The following is a 20,128-nucleotide window of genomic DNA, read 5'->3' on the forward strand; positions in this document are numbered from 1 at the left end:
CAATGAAAGTTGCTCTATAAGTACAAAAGTGTGCCTAAAGCAGCAGTTTGTGAAGACATTGTTTATAATGTTAGTCTCTGTGAGTAGTGTGTTTTTATATTTGCTGTTAATATAAAAAATTATAAATGAACTATAGGCTTTTTCTGGAAGGTTTATGGAGATGCTCTGTTTTTCATAATATTAAATACACTGAAGCATATTGTGTATAATAAAAATGTAAATGAGTAACACGTTTATATAGACTTTAGTCCTTCTTTAAGTGCAATTTTCAACACAACCTTAACGATGAAGTCACTACTGACTCTTCCATAATATATATTATACAAAAGTCTGTATATATCTTAAATGCTATACTAAAACTTCACATAAATACTGATGGGGCTTAGTGAGGGCTCGAATTGAAGGAAAAAAAGTACTCTCCCAGATTTTGTCCACAAACCAAACTCTTCCCACTTGCAACTTGAGAAACCTGAATCAGATGCCACTCACAGTAAATTGTGTAGAATAGATGTTCAAAATACGTTTAGCTATCTCTGCTGGGTTCCACTGGCCTCCTTAGCTGAATTCTTCCTCATTGGGGTTTGAGTAAGGCATGTACATTAGTGATGTAGGTATCTAAGCAGTCATTTAAAAACAATTGTTTCTAGATGTCATGGTTGTAAGGAAAACCTTGAAAAGGTGAACTGATGCAGTGATCTTTGCCTGAGTCTGCTGACAGCCTCTGGCAGAAGGAGCCACTAAAGTCAGGGAGAAAGCTGCCAGGCCGTACATACGTTGCCAGAGCAGACCTGGCCCTTATTACCATGTGGTGAGCTTTGGTGCCCTGTTGGTTTCTGCAGGATTGGCTCCCACCGGTGGAGCTCAGATGCCCTCTGGACTCCACTTTTCCTCTCTGGTCTTTGGGCTCTGAGTCACTTTGCGGGTGAAGTAGTGGTTGTACTCTCCCATGTGCTATTCACTCAAGGTCCTCAAATGAGTTGTCACTGCCAGCAACCATCACATACCAGGCCTTGAGTGCCTTGAGCGCTAACAGAGACAAAAGCAGAAGGTGGACTAACGTCCAAAGCAGAAATAAAAGAAAGTTGTTCCAAAAGGAGGTGAAATGAGACCAGAACTACAACTGGCATACAAGGGGAGAGTCAGTAATAAACAACCGCAGATCTTGGACAGTTGCCTCCCACCACCACATTGTGCATCTACCAAAGTTGTTGACTAATCTCTGTACCAAGTCCAGACTAAGTACATCACAGTTGGATGTATGTACGTTTTGGGTGAAGCACAAGAACTCTAAAAATGAACAGTGGAACAATTAATTAGGGATTGTTCAGGAATCAACATAGGTTTTAAAAGTAGGACCTGTAAATTTCATTCTAATTGATTTACTTTCTAATCAAGTGATGTATCTTTTCATTCTAGTTATGATTTTACACCAATGGATTCTTCTGCAGTTTATGTATTAAGCAGCATGGCTCGTCAGCGTCGCGCTTCTTTATCTTGTGGAGGATCGGGCAGTCAAGACTTTGAGAGATCAGAATGCAGTAAAAACTGTGTGGCTGATGGATCATCACAGCTTTCCTCCAGTTCTTTGTGTAGTAAAGCTGGCAAAAGCCACAGCTCAGGGACTGCAAGTACTATGAGTGCCACTTCTCCTAACAAATGCAAAAGACCAATGAATGCCTTCATGCTTTTTGCCAAAAAGTACAGAGTTGAATATACTCAGATGTATCCAGGGAAAGATAACAGGTAATGGTACTCAACTTCTTAGTTTTGACCATATAATTGATCTAGCAAAGTTTGCAAGTCCCATTTTTAAACTTATAGCAAATTAAGTTTTGCAAGTGAAATAAAATGTGTATGTATTGTTCCAAGAAACAAACTGAAAGCTGCTCACATAAGGCCAAACTTAAGAGGAGGCTTCAGACCTCAGTGAACTTGACAACTAGGGTCAGGGCAGAAACTGGTTTAATATCTACTTACTCTTATTGTACTTTATGTAGACTTTATCCTGCCCTCAGAAGCATTTCAGCAATGTTTGTGTGTGTGCAGTGCACGCAGACTTCGTACATTTTGGTAAGATTCGTTCGGGGGGGGGAAAGACTATGTTGTCCTTTCTGTGTTACAGTAGGGAAAGGGGATTTTTATATCTTGCCTCCCAGTCTCTGATTGTGTGTTGACATAAGATTGTAAGCTCTTTGGGGTAAGGAGTGTTTGTCTTTTTGTCTATACATCATCTAGAACAGTGTGGCCCTGATCCTTGATTAAGGTTTCTAAGTGTTGTTGTAATCCAAGCAATAATGTTTTATCTGTTCCTATGCCATTCTTTTGTTTGCACTACAAAGCTTGAAAAGTCACCAGTGGTGAGTAATAGGTAGCTATCCCTGGCAAGAAGGGTTAAATGGGTCTATGTTTTGATGTGTGTGTAAATTTTATTTATTTATATATGTATATACACACACATACATACAAACAGTTTATATATAATAAATGTTTAGACAAAGCTATTGATTATATATATAAATGTTCGTACATATCTGATATAAATAATATGTAAGTTTTTATATCTGTATATGTACATAGGTATGTTTGTGCATATTATTTATAAAATGCTTGTGTTTTTATATACAAGTTCTGAAAAGAAATCTTTTGCCTTTATATGAGAATAGAATCATTTCTTATACATTACAGTACTAAACCTAGCAAAAACTAAAGGTAACAGAACTACAGAAATGTAAATGGAGAGGATTAATTGGCTGCCAGCTTATATACAAGATGATGGTGGAAATGCTTTGACCTAGAGTTAAGAACAAATAATCCCTCTGCTCTGCCATATCATAGAGTTCCATAATGGGTATGGAGTCACTTCAATGATGCATCTTTGCAAATGTGTCTGTCTTCAGATTCACTAAAACTATCACTGAGAAATCAAAACAGCCAATTAGAAAAACATAATATAATTTAATTTAAAATACTGATTTCAAATGGAGCAAGCTGGAACTGCAGTTGGATGAATTCCAAGGAAGTTTTAACATTTCCATTTGTAGATTTAGGCTGAGAAAAATAACTGAAGATTAACAAGTAACTGACATTCTGGAATGAAACACCTAGGGCCTCAGTGGGAAATGCAGTGCATGGGAACACGGATATGCTTTTGTCTTTTAAAAAAACATAGTGCAGCATCAATCACTAGCTTTGGGTTTATCGATTCTACAAACTTGTGACCAGCAAAACAGCCTTTAGGCAGACTAGTGGAGTATTCACAAATTTGGATATGCAGAAGCAATCATATTTATTCAAATGTATACAACTGATCAAATCACTAAGAAAATTTTACAGTGTATGGTGTATGTTTAATTACAGCATAATCAAATCATTAATTTGTAAACTCAGGTTCTGACCTTCCATTGCAGTAACAGCTATGCCATTTTTGTTTGTTTTGCTTACACATATTAAATAGCATATGTGAACTGGCATTCCCAACTGGGTTACGTTTTTGGGGGTGGGGAAGGGGAACACAATGTATCCAACCCATCAAAGGTTAGATTCATCAAGGAGTTTAGGCACTGGGATGCTCAGTGTCTCAACACCTAATTTTTAGGCACTTAGAAAATCAGTGAGATTCACAAAGCTTGAGTTAGGTGCTGAGGCTTCCTATAGAATGAATGGAGGAAGCTAACTGCCTTAAATAGGATTCACAAAAGCCAGTGCACTAGTTGGCTCCCTGCCCAGTGTAGCCAATAGGAGTGTTTCTGCCTGACTCCAAGCTGGCGCGAGATGCCTCCCTCTGCTTGGGATTCTCAGTTGCAAAGCCTTTATTGGAGATAGGCACCTATGCTCTTTTTGCAAGCTGTCCCAGGGGAAGCAGGGAGGAGCTCTCTCGTAACTTGTAGGCCAGGGCTCAGGGTAATTAGAGTTATAGGATCAGAAGGACTAAAAGCTGGGTCTTCCACATCTTGGGTGGTTGCTCTAACCAACAGGCTAGAGAGTCATTCTTATGTGTTTGTGCGCGCTCTCTGGCACAATGACACTTTAGTTAATCTAACAATGGAACACCTTCAACAGGAGAAATCGAGGGAAGCCAGCATCCAAATATCCCCTAGTCCAGGGGTTAGGTCACTCACCTGACAAGTGGCAGATACCTGTTCAAATCCCTTCTTCAGGAGGTGGGGATTTGAACCACGGTTTCCCAGGTCAATGCCCTAACCACTGGGCTAAAAGTTATGAGGGAGCTCCTCTGCCTCCTGCCCCACAGTTGCATTAGGCCAAGGAACATGTATCAGTCACTGGTTCATGGATTACACTGGGTGTAGGTGTCTGGCTGCCTAAAGCGAGGCAGCAGTGCACATGCTCAGAGGCAGAAACAGCCAACTTTTACTGCAAAAACTTATGTGCCAAGTATGATTAGTGCATACAAGGTTTGGCAGAAGTTGAGCAGGGGCGTTTGTGAATACCTATGGGGCCTGATCCTGGAATGTAGGCACCTAAAGGGGCACTTAGACACCTAAGTCCCTTTGTGCCTCTAGCCCCAGTCTAATAAAATAGTGATCTGTGAAAACCCCAGTATATAGGGCAACATCCATTTCATTCTAAGGCTTGAGCAGAATGCTCCTGATCCAAACCGGATTTAAGATGATGCTTTAAGAGTTTCAGACCTCAGTAAGCTTGACAACCACCATGGGTTCATTGCCATGTATCCATAAGTGGATTTTATCCTGTATGCAAAAAAATTTAAATAATTTTTGAGTGACATGTAAGTTTTGAAAGTGGAACATATCTGAAATACAGCCACTCGTCTTTAGTATAATTGATGGAAACAGATACATAGGCTCAGATAACTTTAAATGTGTAGCAGAAGCAAATTTAATGGCTTGTTTAGTGCAGACTTTACAAGGGCTAGATCCCAAATTTAGACCTGTAATAATTCCTTCCTCTTCTTAATTCATCATAAGTAACCATGGCTGTTTGGTTACATAATCAGATGCCTTACTAGCACTTCAAAAGTACAGCAGATGCTTTTTGAGGCACCCTAAAGCCATGAGTGAGGGAACACAGGTTGGGGGGGGGGAGGGGCAGTCTAGTGAGGGATGTAATTGGACAGGTTTTTGCCTGAGTTACTGCTGTCCGTAGAAGAAATTTAGAAGAGGCTTAAAAGGTCATGGAACTTCACTAGCCAGATTTTTCATCTATCTCAGTAGTACTGGTTGGTGAGCAGCCATGCTCCATTTCCTCTTTCACATGAAGCTCTTACTTTTCCACCAGATTGCTGAAGCTCAAAAACCATATAGATTCAATACCTGCGTGCGCAGCTTTGTCTCTTGGAGGTATCAAGTGTCTTGGGCATGAGAGTGTTTTACCGGGCTGCCCCGTACACATTTAAAAAAACTATTTAGGAAGGTTTAACAAGTTTATAACTCCTTGCCCTATAACTACCAGAGACAAAACAATAGTCATTATACCAGTAACCTTTGGTTTAGAGAAACATGGTAAAGTACTAGAATCAAAAATATAGCGGTGGCAGGTCCCCCCAGAGGTCAGCTAGACTGTCCCCTCCGATGCTAAGGCTGGACCAAGTATACCTAGACCAAAGCTATAAGCAGGTAATAATCATATAATGTTGTTGAATATTAATATTCAGTAGTCATGCCTGGGTTGTTAAATATGTGTAAGCAGCAATTTCATCCAGTTTAATAAAATGACCAGAAACAGCATGGGTAGTGTCAGGCTGCTCACCCATGCACATTTTCATGCCTTTGCACTGTAAATGGAAGGTCTGACCCCCTTTCTCATTGGCTAATAGCTAGACCTGTATTTAATGACATGGTCACTATTTGTAAATCAATTTTCCAGCTTCAGCAGGAGGAGAGGGCAGTATTCGAAACAAGAAATAACTATTTTTTTAAACTGCAGTTTAGTTCCTTGAACTCTGTCTGGCTGAGATGTATATAATAAGTGGTTCAGCGATCTCCATTTGCCCTAATTAAAGTGAGCTGCTGTAGCATGCTTCCCATACATTGGGGAATATATAGATCCTCAGTATCTATAGTTGGAAGCCCTGTAGCTTGAGGTGACACCCTTTAACAAATTCTTCATTTAGCTGAGTCACAGCGTCCTCACTCCATAGCACTTGTACCAGTACTAAATGGTGGCTGTCTGAGAGGGGCAGCTTTTGGTGCAATTGGACCATATCTTGAAACAGAGATATTTATGAAACATTCTAACTAAACTAGTGCATGTACCTGTAGAACTAACCCTGATTACTTAACTCAGAAATATGAACCCTATCATTGAAAGACACAAATTGACCTACCTGTGTGGATTTACCAGAGACAGACTAATGTATGAGCCTTTGGTCTCAGGCGTCTTCAAAGCATCTCGCAATACAGGCTTAGTGATTAGTAGAGATTAAATTGAGCTTCCATTTTGCTCCCTGGGTGCTGCGTAACCCATAGGATTCTGGCTGTGGTAGAACCTTTCAGAATTAGTTTGTCTCCTTGTTGGTGTGGAGCAGAATGAACTACCTTGGAACAGACATATGTGAAACTACCCAGACGTGTTTGATGTTGCTGTGCTTTGCCTGATTTTATTAGGGGGCCTGTAAACTGCAGTTTACTGTGAGCTTTTTTACGGATAATGTGTGTATCATTGATAATTCGAGGGGGGATATCACTCATCCCATGTTTTCATGAATCACTAATAAAACATTCTCTGTAATTTAAAGAGGATTTATTAAAATGGTGGGGCTGTGAATTGTATTTTGTCTGAACATCTAATCACCATCATTTTGGAAACAGTTAAGCAATATGGCACAATGAGGGGAGATGTTGTCCAATGGGCATAGGGCCTATTAGGTGTAAGGTAGAGAAGTTTTTTTTCACGTTAAGCTTTAGGAAATAATCAAGGGGCGACTCATAACATGGTCCCTTACTGCTGTCCAGCCTAGAACTTGTTCAAGAGCGTAACAGTCTGAGCTTCCCCTCCCCACACGGGCTAATAGTGGGGGAACTCTGAATGCATCTACCCAATAGGTCAACCTGTCAACCACAGGGAAGCCCATTCTAGTGTGTTTTCATTAAACAAAATCTTTTGTTCGGTTGCAGTCATAGCAAAATCACTAGCCTAATTATGAGGCAGCATCTTTTCAGCAAGCCCTGCCATATCATCATCCCATAAAACGAGGTGAAAGAGAACAATTTTGTAAATATTGTGTGGTTGTACATAACGGGTGACCAACCAGACCAACCAGACTCTCAACTTTCCCACTTTGTTAGATTACAGTATGTGATGTTCAAACTTACTTTTAAATGTCAAAATATGCCCTTCTAGCCTTACTCTGTTTAACAATAGCTGGGGTCTTCCCTGTGACTATTCAGAGAGGCATAGGACAGTCAGAAATATGCTCACACACTGCAAAGAGGAAGTTGTTCTTGTGTGCTTTCATGTCTAACATTTTCTTTCTGATGACAGCCTTTTACAAGAGACAAGAAATGTTGTGGGATTTATAAGAAATTCCTGCCTTGACCGTTCTGTAAACATTTATTTTGCAGAGCCATAAGTGTGATACTTGGTGACAGGTGGAAGAAAATGAAAAATGAAGAAAGACGGATGTACACGCTAGAAGCCAAGGCTTTGGCTGAAGAACAAAAACGTTTAAATCCTGACTGTTGGAAACGGAAACGAACAAATTCAGTATGTTTTGTCAAACACTCGACTGCATTACATAGTTTACAAATAAGTTCACACAGTCCCATGTTTTTCTTTTTCTGCAGTATATAGTAATATAGTATAGTAGACCTCCTGCTCTCCTTTGTTGCACTAGCCCACACTTTCCTTTTGTTACGCTATAGCCTTTAACCTGCTGTTGCAGTTGCTGTCACAGTCTGTTCTGACTGGATGACAGAGGGCAATTGTCCTGTTTCAAAGCTGATGCCACTGTGACTATGTATTGGGTGGAAGCCACTCACCCTCATGTTACTCCTTAAAAAAACCCACATGAATTCCACTGGTCTGAAAAGTGAGAAGTTTTTTTCAAAGACTATGGAGTCTGTAAGGACTTCGACTTTAAGAGTGTGAATGAGACAGCTTTCTCAGGAGCATATGCGGATGTTGCTTTAGGGCTTAGACAGAAATGCTGCAAGAGCATGGTTGCTTCTCCACTTACTATTGTACATAGAGCCTTCAGTCCCTGGGCTGCACAAAGCACCACCAAATCCCTGATGGTATCACCAGGCTGGCTGCTTGTATCTTTCTGTGCAATTTATCATTCTAGCAGCTACAATGGTAGAACTAAAAGTAGAAATTGTGTAATAAGGCAACAAAACTTCATGTAATTCTATTAAAGCTTGCAGTAATCCATTATGGTTTAACTAAAGACTTCTATTTAGTAACTGTATTTTTCCCAGTAAGGTGGTCTTGGGAATCACAATGTGAGATTGCCTGTGCCATTCTAGCCTTGGGCTGGTAAGAGAGCTTAGTGTACGTATGCTAGTCATGAGGACCCAATTAAACTCAGCTGCACCTGTGCATTTGAATTGAAATAAATGGATTGTGTGCATGGAACTGAGAGCAACATTTCAGTCAGTCTTGGGTTGGCCTCAGCAAGGGGGAGAACTTGAACACACCCCTATGTGTTGAGATTTTTCCTGCTAATGCTTTTTGCGTGTGTAGCTACAATGGTGATGGACATCATAGAAATACCTAGGATGAACTACCCCCATGACAAAGCAGCTGTAGCTAGTGATTTGTGCAATTGTTACACCTTGCTTGAGGTTCGGAGCGCAAACAAGCTGATTCAAGAAACTCTCCAAATAACTATTTGGCTTCACTTGTTAGTCTAGGGACAGAGTTAATTGTTAGATCATTTTGCAACTACCCACATGTCAGCATGTTATTTTTTGCATGCACCTTGATCAGCAAATGCAAATATTTCTGTACGTTCTGTAAAAAAATAAATCCTTTTCACATCTCATATTACTTCTGCATCTGTATTTCTCTTTGATTTGTAATTACTAACGTGGTTTCTCTTTTGTTACTGTTTTTACAGGGCTCACAACAACATTAAATCAGAATTTTACTGTTCTTAACTATATTTACAAAACGGCTGACACATGATGGAGAGATTTATGAAGATCAAGGTCTTACCATTTGTTGTGAATTTGTGAGACCACAAAATACTGGCATTATCAAGTCAGAAAATGATTTAACATGAGTGAGGATTTGCTTTTTACAATAGAGCATTAAGTAAGCTAAAACTATCAACATTTTAAACCAAATTGCCTTATTTTTCTTCCAAACTTCATATATGTCTATCAGGTAATATAGGCTTGAAAATGGATATCCTGTGGTGCTAAGTAAATTAGGAAAAAGAAGAGGAGCTGTGTATAAATGTTTTATTTTTTAAAAATGTACAAAAAGGGGAATTTTAAAATATGTAACAGCTGTTTATACATTGATTTCTATTGCTGATTAATATGTATTGCACAAGCCATGTAATTAATTATGATTCTGGGAGCTGGGATTTCCTGAAATGGCAGAAAGCATTAGAGAACTCCCAGTCTGCCCCATGCCAACAAGCTACCAGATTGTGTGGTAAGTGGACAGTGTAGTGTACCGTAGCAAGAGAGTTGCCTAGTGGGGTGCCACATATAAAAATTATATCCACGATGTGATGTTTTTGCACCAGCTGACAATACTGTGAGCTATTATTTCCAATGGAAATAATGGCCTGGGCCAGGATGAAATGAATTAATAGCATTGCATTATCTCAAGAAAATATTGCAAATGATGATTGTCACCATTGTACTTTTAACTTTGTGTTTTGTCTCCTCTGCCACATAGTCTATGATTATATTTTATTTTGCCATAAGATATCTTTATGGTGGGGGCAAACTTTGCACTTACGTAGGTGCAACACTTGCACTTTACTTTTTTCCTCCAACTGTCTAAAATTAGGCCAGATACATTAAAATTACAGCTGCTTTTGCTGTAAACTTTTACAATCATGGCTGTTCGTTACTAAACAAGCAGTGTGGTTCTTTTTTAAGAATCACAGCTGCAAATTAATTGTTCATGACACATGTCTACAGGATGTTGCCCCTAAGATTTTTGCACACTATATTCTTGTATATTATTTCAAATAAATTTGTAAAACTTCTTGGTGGTGTTTTTTTTTTTATAAACTAAAGAAGACTAGTCATTAAGTCAGGCCTGCAGAAATACACATTTTAACTATTGCAAATCTGTATAAAGGCTTGTGTAGTTTCATAAAGAACCAAAGATGTAGAATATTTTTACTGCACACATCTTGTATGTTTGTTGCTTTTTAATTAGGAAGCTGCTTATTGAATTTTAAATATTGAATTCAAGATCAAAAGATAGTAGATGCTCTTTATTACACTTGTAGCAAAAAGATAGAAAATCAAAATTACTTCAAAGCGCTAACGATGCTGCAAAGAATCAACTCTACTTTATTTTGTAAATTAAATTTTTTTTGGTGATAAATAGTGCTTTTTACATGGAATGTTAGACAAACTGATCTAACTCTACTGAAGTTTAGACCCTTTCATTCTAACATTATAAAAAAAAGCTACCTTTCTGCATAACACTAATATTTAATCACGCTCTTTTTTGTGCCATATTTACAGGAAAATAGCTAAATGTGCAGGTATTATTTATTAGAATTCATTTACTGAAGAATATAGAACATTTGAGAAAGTCCTAATTTTTGTTTTTTACCTTCTAAATTCAGAAAGGATATTAGAAAATATTAGGCAAATATTGTTTGAGAATAATTTTGTGTGAAATTATATTATTCTATTACAATAAAACATTTCCTACTGTTTAGACAAAGTTGAGGAATACAGAGTACAAAAAGAAGATGTTAGAACCTTTATTAGACAGGGCTTTTTCTAATAGCACTTTTGAAAAGGATGGCATATTCGAAAATAATTATTTATATTAACCCTATAAGCATTCATCTGTCAGTGCCCAATTAACAATATAGAATTTGAGTAGCATTGGGGTTGGATGCTGTTACTGAAGCGTAGACATTGCTTTCTTCAGCAGTTGAACCATTATGGGATAGACTGGTGCAAACTCCTTTCCTTCTCTTGTTCTTACCGACTGAACATAAGCTTCCAGTGCGCCTCTGAGTTAAAAAATAAAAATAAAAAAAATAGAGGATCATTTTCATTGTAAAGACGTTAGATTAATTAATTAGTTAAGTCTATTAGAAAACAATTATTTGTGCAGCTAGATATTGGGACCCAAAGTAGATTTGCAAGCTAGAACCGGGAATACTAAAAAAGGTTCTTGACTGCATAAACACTGAACAGCCATCTCCGCTAAACCAATGTTTTCCCAAACTCAGCCCCTCCCCTCTCAAAAATCAGGAAAATAAAATTAGTCACAACCAATCCTCCAATCCTGTGTGATGTTAGACATTTTCATTTATGTATCTTCACAATCCCATCCTCCCACACCCATTTTATGAAGATCTACTTCGTCTCCTTTCAGCAGTGAAATAATTAGTGGCCATTTCTGCCTCCCAGTGATTGCTTCAGGCTCTCTGTAAACTCAGGCAGGCATGAAGTGAATGTGGTGTTCTCAACCAGAACAGCTAACTTTTTCTTTTTAATGAAAGACTCTGGAAAAAAATTGAGAGGGCTGTAGGTGGCTCCTCTCTGCTCCACCTTTTGGGAAATACTTTTACTGATAACACATTTTCACATGTATGTGTGCATTTCTACTGGATTTTTCTTATGCAACTGTCATGCATGTTGCCAGGATAAGTATGTAGATTAAGGCCAGAAGAGACCATTATGATTATGTAGTCTGACCTGGGTAACACAAGCCATAGCTTTCACCCAATAATGGGGTTGAACTAGAGCATATCTGAAGACAGAACTGGGTCCCGTGGGCTTGATTTATCAAAGGTGGTTTATTAATATTAAATGGTATGCCCTAGTTTTTAAAATAAAATAGATTTTGATTTTTACTGTCAGACAAGAAAATTATTAACACTACTTAAGTATTTACCAGTAATTCAATTTACTGTCAGACTCCTCTTTTTCTATCCCACGAGAGAGACAGATGGAACAATAGTGCCAACTATCCAGTAGCAATAAAGTTGAGAGTGAGAATTTACCTCTAAGCTCCAGTCTGATCCTCCCTTTCCATTAGACTTTACCATAGCAAAAAGGTAGAAAAGCTTAGAAAAATAAGCAGCAGTCCCCTTCCTCAGAGTGTGGATTAGGGAAGAGGAGATGACAAACAGTTACTAGTAAATAATTTTCCCTTGTTATACATTTCTTTTCTCTGATTTAGTAAGAATCAACTCAAGGCCAGTTGGTTACAGCATGAACACTTTACCTGATAGTGCTATTAGCAAAATTCTGCCCAAAGGCAGGTTGAGCCCTCAGCAGGTCAAGCTTTATGAATGAGTGCATGGCTGCCTTATTTCAGAAGCAAATGGCTCTGCCCTCACTGCCCAAGAAATACAACTGCCTCAGGGGATGAGGAAGGCTGCCCTGTTTTTTAAACTAGGCAACAACCTCCTTTATCCATCTGTTGAGGACAGACTTAGCAGCTCTATTTTCTTTATAGCATCCCTCAAAACAAACAATTAGAATAACAGATTTTTTAGAATGCATTTAATACCCACGGAATGCAGCTTTCTATTCTGAAACAGGTGGGACAGGGCAAGAGGTAGAGAGAAAAATAGGCTCACTGATATGGAATTCCTTGTTCACTTGTAATAAAGTCTAGGCCAGGGATCAGCAACCTTTGGCACGCGGCCCGTTGGGGAAATCAGCTGGTGGGCTGGGACAGTTTGTTTACCTGCAGTGTCCGCAGATTTGGCCGATCGCAGCTCCCACTGGCCGCGGTTCGCCATTCCAGGCTGCGGGAAGCAGCATGGGCCAAGGGATGTGCTGGCCGCCGCTTCCCACAGCCCCCATTGGCCTGGAATGGAGAACCGCGGCCAGTGGGAGCTGCGATCGGCCGAACCTGAGGACACTGCAGGTAAACAAACCGTCCTGGCCCACCAGCGGATTTCCCTGATGGGCCGCGTGCCAAAGGTTGCTGATCCCTGGGCTAGAAGATGGAACAACTATTTGTCAGGGAGGAGAGAGAGAAGCTGAGGAGGATGGGGAAACTTCGTTCATCAACCCTCATAGCTGACGTCACTACACTCATAGCATCCTTTAGGGTGATCCATTTGATCCATTTGAGAGGGAACTTGCCTAAAGGCTCAAAGGGAGAGGAATCCCATTGAACAAGAGGGAAATCCTGCTGAGGAGTAAAATGGGCTATAATGGTTTCACAGCCCACTTTTAGTGTAGTTGATCGTGATTCTGAGGAGGTAGAAGGCTTCACAGCCTATAAGTACTGACCTGGACTGTCGATTAATCGCAATTAACTCAACAAAATTAATCGCGATTAATGGCACTGTTAATAGAATACCAATTTAAATTTATTAAATATATCGATTTCAATTACAACACAGATACAAAGTGTACAGTGCTCACTTTATATTATTTTTTATTACAAATATTTGCACTTTAAAAATGATAAAGGAAATAGTATTTTTCAATTCACCTCATACAAGTACTGTAGTGCAATCTCTTTATCATGAAAGTGCAACTTACAAATGTAGGCTTTTTCTGTTACAGCACTCAAAACCAAAACAATGTAAAACTCTTGTAACCGGTGTCACAAGATATTTACGTGTCAGATGTGCTAAAGATTCATATGCCTCTTCATGCTTCGGCCATCGTTCCAGAGGACATGCTTTAATTAAATTTGAGACTGAACTCCTAGGGGGAGAACTGTATATCTCCTGCTCTGTTTTACCTGCATTCTGCCATATATTTCATGTTACAGCAGTCTCGGATGATGATCCAGCACATGTTCATTTTAAGAACACTTTCACTGCAAATTTGACAAAATGCTAAGAAGATACCAATGTGAAATTTCTAAAGATAGCTACAGCACTCAACCCAAGATTTAAGAATCTGAAGTGCCTTCCAAAATCTGTGAGGGACAAAGTGTGGAGCATGCTTTCAGAAGTCTGAAAGAGCAACACTCTGATGCGGAAACTACAGAACCCAAATCACCAAAAAAGAAAATCAACCTTCTGCTAGTGGCATCTCACTCAGATGACGAAAATGAACATGTGTCGGTCCTCATTGCTTTGGATCATTATCGAGCAGAACCCATCATCAGCATGGACGCATGTCCCCTGGAATAGTGGTTGAAGCATCAAGGGCCATATGACTTGTTAGCGCATCTGGCATGTAAATATCTTGCGACGCCAGCTACAACAGTGTCATGCAAACGCCTGTTCTCACTTTCAGGTGACATAAACAAGAAGCAGGCAACATTATCTCCTGCAAATGTAAACAAACTTGTTTGTCTGAGCGATTGGCTGAACAAGAAGTAGGACTGAGTGGACTTGTAGGCTCTAAAGTATTACATTGTTTTATTTTTGAATGCGGGGGGGGGGTTTGTACATAATTCTACATTTGTAAGTTCAACTTTCATGATAAAGAGATTGCACTACAGTAGCTGAATTAGGTGAATTGAAAAATACTATTTCTTTTGTTTTTCACAGTGCAAATATTTGTAATCAAAACAGTGAGCACTGTACACTTTGTATTCTATGTTGTAATTGAAATCAATATATTTGAAAATGTAGAAAGCATCCAAAAACATTTAAATAAATGGTATTCTATTATTGTTTAACTGCGAGATTAATCGTGCACTAAATCATTAATTTTTTTAATCACATGATTAATATTTTTCATCGCTTGACAGCCCTGGTACTGACATTTCTGAAAGTGGAGGGCTCTTTAACTGAGCAAAGGCATAATGAGATCCAATAGTTGGAAGCTGAAGTGACAAATTCAGAGCAGAAATAAAACGATGAAGGCAATTAACCATTGGAACAGATTACCCAGGGCTGTTGTAGATTCTCCATCATTTGAATTCTTTCAATGAAAAGAGGATGTCTTTCTAAAAGAGATGCTCTAGATTAACCAGAAGTCAAGGACTGGATGCAAGAATTGCTTGGTGAAATTCTACAACCTGGTCATGCAAGAGGTCAGACTAGATAATCATATTAAAGCCCTTCTGGCTTTAAATTCTATTGGTATGGAGAAAGTAAATTAGGAATTGTTATTTACCCCTCCTCATAATACAAGAACTAGGGGTCACCAAATGAAATTAATAGGCAGCAGGTTTAAAACAAACAAAAGGAAGTATTTCTTCACACAACACAGACAACCTGTGGAACTCCTTGCCAGACGATGTTGTGAAGGCCAAGACTATAACAGGGTTAAAAAAAGAACTAGTTAAGTTCATGGAGGATAGGTCCATCAATGGCTATTAGCCAGGATGGGCCGAGATGGTGTCCCTAGCCTCTGTTTGCCAGAAGCTGTGAATGGGCGACTGGGGATGGATCACTTGATGATTACCTGTTCTGTTCATTCCCTCTGGGGCACCTGGCATTGACCACTGTCAGAAGACAGGATACTTGGCTAGATAGACCTTTGGTGTGACCCAGTATGGGCGTTCTTATGTAATCTAACCAGGTAGATGACTAACTCTGCAGAGATACTCTCCACTAAGAGCTGAACATGTGACTTGAGTCAGAATTCTGCATGTATGTGGAATATGAAAATCCATGTATATATGAAAAGCATTGTTATGTGAATCATTATGAGTTATATGTATAACACATAGCAACTTGCAATACCAGGGTGCCTGAATTGGCATGAGTGGTGAGCACATAAGCAAATACAATAATACAGTGTAACACTGAAATTGTCTTGTGTGGTGTGATGCAATGGAAAATACACTAATGAGCTCACTGCTATTTACACAGTATGAACTTGAGGCAAGGTTGAAAGTGAAACACCAGTTCCTGAGAAAGGAGTTTGGGAATTTCAGGGAGACCAAGATAGAATCACCACCATGTTCGTAAGAGCTGCGAACCAAGGATGCTAAGGCCACCATGGGAGCCAATAACAGCACCATTGTCCTCTCCTAACTGATTTTCCTTGGAAGAAATGTTCGTAACATAATGGAGCTGAAAAATTAGGGAGTTTAATGCTCTTAGCATAACAAGACAACTGGGGGACAGAAACTGAAGGAGCTATTTTCATAATCAAACAGATACCAAAAAAGTTTTATCCCTTGTGTTCTGGGGTGGGATCTCTCCTGCTAAAGCTGTTCCATTATGTATAACTAATAGGGCTTGAACCTGAATCTCCCACAACCCAGCTGGGTGCGCTAACCACTTGGCAACAGTGTCAATTTTTTTCTCTTTAATAGGCATTGGGTATTGCAACACTTAAGTCCCTTTTGTGGCTCTAGCCCTTAGTGCTTTTGCCTCTCCCTCTGCTAAATAGGGACAAAACTATTTCCATATTTGTAGTGGTGACAAGAGGCCAAACTCATCAATGTTTGAACACTTCTTTGGAAACTTATACGGTGCTATATATGTTATATATGGATTTCCTCTGAGCTAGCAGAAGGGTACGTCCAGACTACCCGCCGAATCGGTGGGTAGTAATAGATCTATCGGGGATCGATATATCGTGTCTTGTCTAGACGCGATATATCGATCCCCGAACGTGCTCCCGTCGATTCCGGAACTCCACCAGGGCGAGCGGTGGTAGTGGAGTCGATGGGGGAGCCGCGGCCGTTGAGGACCTGAGGTAAGTCGAAATAAGCTACGTCGACTTCAGCTACGCTATTCCCGTAGCTGAAGTTGCGTATCTTACATCAACCCCCCCCCACCCCCCAGTGTAGACCAGCCCGAAAGGATGGATCACAAAAGCAGCTGTGTAATATTCAACACCTCCCTAGGAAAACCTGAATTCTGTTCTGTAGAACTCTGGCCTGAATGGAAAAGAAGGCTAAGTACAACTACGACTTGTGTAACAAATGCAGTGAGAGCAGCAATTCTAATGGACACCCCTGGAGTCTCAAAAACAAATTCAAAGAAATATTCCTTACATAATAATATCAGTGACAGCTGATATAGAAGAAGGGAACCACTGTTTTCAATACCTCACATTCATAAGCTGAGAATACAGTGGAGATATAAGAGATAACAAAGATGTCTGGAAAGTGCGAGATGAGATGCAGTATCCTGGGGAGAGAAGGTCCCTGAGGTCTGGTGCTCTCCCAAAATTACACATCTCACATGCTCCCGGAAGGAGATCAACAACTCAGAGGCTGAAGCCAACATTTTCAAATATAGAGGCCTTTAAAGTCAATGGGAGCTGCTGGACACTTGGCATTTTTATAGATTAGGTCACTTATGTGGGTGTCTAAACGTGAGTTTAGGAGCCCCATTTCAGCACTCACTGTTGAAAATCTTTGCCTAAGGAATTCAGAAAGTCCAAATAGGAAACGAGCTCAGATGTGAGCTTCCTGCCAGGGAAATTATCCCCATCCCTACGATGCAGTAGCCACCTCCGCAGTCAGATGCTCCCCCAACAAGTTGGAAGCTGGGTCTCGGTGCACAGCAGGAGAAGGGTGCTTAGGCAGTGGATTGAACCTAGCATCAGGGAAGGCAGGAATATGCAGTTTCACAGGAGGTATGTCCATGCAGGAAGGAGCACAGATGAGAGCCTGGTATCTCTCAGAGGCAGGCAGTAGACAACAGGCACAGAGATTAGGAGAAGAGGTTCTGAATTATCTCCATGGTGCTGCAGTAATGGAGACCCACTGGCCCAGGCTAAGAGAAGAGCACTGTGGCAGGCAAGCCAGAGGAAGTATAGCAAACCCATGCTGAGAGAGTGAAGTGCTGCAGAGAAAGGCACAAAACCAAATCTGAGGGAAATCAGCACCAAGGAGCAGGGTATTAACTCACCTAGGGTATGTCTATACAGCAGCTGGGAGGTGTGATTCCCAGCACAGATATACATACATGCAACTAGCTCTGCTTGTGCTAGCACCTAAAAATAGTCATGTGGCCATGGCAGCATGTGGTGGCCCCGGGTAGATACTCGAGTAGCCAGCCTGAGCTACCGCCTATGCCACAGCGCCAGCACTGCTATTTTCAGGTGCCAGCTCTGCTTGAGCTAGCTTGAGACATGTATGTCTACCCACGCTGGGAATCACACCTCCCAGCTGCTGTGCAGATCTCGCCTTAGTCGCCTGAGAGAAACGCAGAAGCTAAACAATGAACCTAAACTCCCTCAACGAAGGTCAAAAATTGGGCATGGGGTGAGCCCTACTGACAGCAATAAGCAGAAAGTTCAGCACTATTGAGAGAAGGAGACTGATCTGAAGCCTAGGGTCCTGCACTTACAGCTTGCTGGAGGGAAGGAAGAGAATCTGAGCACAGCACTGTAGCCCCTGAAGAGCTTGAGATTCAAGCCCTGCCAGGTGATCGCTGGGCTGCAGAGAGAGTCCAGCACTTCATTTTATTTACACATCGAAGACCAGAGCGGGGTATTGTACTCTCAGTTGCTGGGCCTTTTACAGAAGGAGCTAGGTTTCCAAGAGGGGGACTCGCTAGCGAGCTAGGTTTGTGTATGGTCAAAGTACCTCACAGATCAGCTCTTGCTGCATTTTCCAACTCCTTGCAGACCAGAGGTCAACCAACAGTACCAGCGTCTTTCCTGTTGAAGCCATGAAATACACTCAGGCTGTTGAACATCACATACACAACCTTGGTATCCTCTTGACAATGTGGAAATCACCTAGAGTGGTATACACAGTGGGGAGCTGGAGCCAGTTCCCACCGGTTCGCGGGAACCGGTTAAATTTAGAAGCCCTTTTAGAACCGGTTGTCCCGGTTCTAAAAGGGCTTTTAAATTTAACAAAAGCTCCAGCAGCTCCCCGCCCTGCCCCCGGCCCCAGCTCACCTGGCTCCGGCTCCGCCTCTGCCTCCTCCCCTGAAGGCTCCCCCTCCCGGCTTCCCGCGAATCAGCTGTTAGCGCGGGAAGCCTGGGAGGGCTGAGAAGGAAGCAGCAGCTTCCTGCAGATGAGCTGGGGCGGGGGGTGCGAGGAGGGCTCCAGGCGCCGCACAGCTCCGGCCAGGCGGCGTGGCTCCGGCCCGGCCCCCAGCTCCAGCCCTGACTCCGGGCCGGCCAGCGGCTCTGGCCCCCGCCCCTGCCTTCGGGCCGGCCCCCGACTCCGGACCGGCCAGTGGCTCCGGGCCGGCCCCCACCTTCGGGCCGGCCAGCGGCTCTGGGCTGGCCCCCACCTTCGGGCCAGCCAGCGGCTCTGGGCTGGCCCGCGGCTCCAGCCCCCGACTTCACCCCGGCCCAGCCAGCAGCTCCGGCCCGGCCCGCGGCCCCGACTCCGGGCTGGCCCCTGGCTCTGGGCCGGGCCCCAACTCCGGGACGGCCCCCAACTCAAGCCCTATTAGTTATACATAATGGAACAGCTTTAGCAGGAGAGATCCCACCCCAGAACACAAGGGATAAAACTTTTTTGGTATCTGTTTGATTATGAAAATAGCTCCTTCAGTTTCTGTCCCCCAGTTGTCTTGTTATGCTAAGAGCATTAAACTCCCTAATTTTTCAGCTCCATTTTTCAGCTCCATTATGTTACGAACATTTCTTCCAAGGAAAATCAGTTAGGAGAGGACAATGGTGCTGTTATTGGCTCCCATGGTGGCCTTAGCATCCTTGGTTCGCAGCTCTTACGAACATGGTGGTGATTCTATCTTGGTCTCCCTGAAATTCCCAAACTCCTTTCTCAGGAACTGGTGTTTCACTTTCAACCTTGCCTCAAGTTCATACTGTGTAAATAGCAGTGAGCGCATTAGTGTATTTTCCATTGCATCACACCACACAAGACAATTTCAGTGTTACACTGTATTATTGTATTTGCTTATGTGCTCACCACTCATGCCAATTCAGGCACCCTGGTATTGCAAGTTGCTATGTGTTATACATATAACTCATAATGATTCACATAACAATGCTTTTCATATATACATGGATTTTCATATTCCACATACATGCAGAATTCTGACTCATACTGCCTGTACTGCTATACCTGTCAGAAACCTGGACTCTCTTACAGGCACCTTGGAGAGGCTAGCGGGATTCTATATGCACTGTCAGCATCAAATCCTGAACATACAGCGGTTCGACTTTGTAAGAAATGC

At 41.4% G+C, this 20,128-nt stretch overlaps 2 protein-coding genes across 2 annotated transcripts in view; one reads left to right on the forward strand and one right to left on the reverse strand.

Moving 5' to 3' along the window:
• HBP1 (HMG-box transcription factor 1) overlaps positions 1-10,145 on the forward strand; it is a 34,573-nt gene extending 24,428 nt beyond the window's left edge. The window contains exons 9-11 of the mRNA XM_065401890.1: positions 1,417-1,743; positions 7,542-7,683; positions 9,038-10,145. Of these exons, the coding sequence (XP_065257962.1) occupies positions 1,417-1,743; positions 7,542-7,683; positions 9,038-9,055 (487 nt within the window). The 3' untranslated portion in view covers positions 9,056-10,145. The remainder of the gene's footprint in view (positions 1-1,416; positions 1,744-7,541; positions 7,684-9,037) is intronic.
• Positions 10,146-10,377: 232 nt separating this feature from the next.
• Positions 10,378-20,128, reverse strand: part of COG5 (component of oligomeric golgi complex 5) — a 367,764-nt gene continuing 358,013 nt past the window's right edge. The window contains exon 22 of the mRNA XM_065401879.1: positions 10,378-11,140. Coding sequence (XP_065257951.1) covers positions 11,026-11,140 — 115 coding nt within the window. The 3' untranslated portion in view covers positions 10,378-11,025. The remainder of the gene's footprint in view (positions 11,141-20,128) is intronic.

The sequence above is a fragment of the Emys orbicularis genome, chromosome 1 (genome assembly GCF_028017835.1).
Source record: "Emys orbicularis isolate rEmyOrb1 chromosome 1, rEmyOrb1.hap1, whole genome shotgun sequence".
Classification (NCBI taxonomy): domain Eukaryota; kingdom Metazoa; phylum Chordata; order Testudines; family Emydidae; genus Emys; species Emys orbicularis.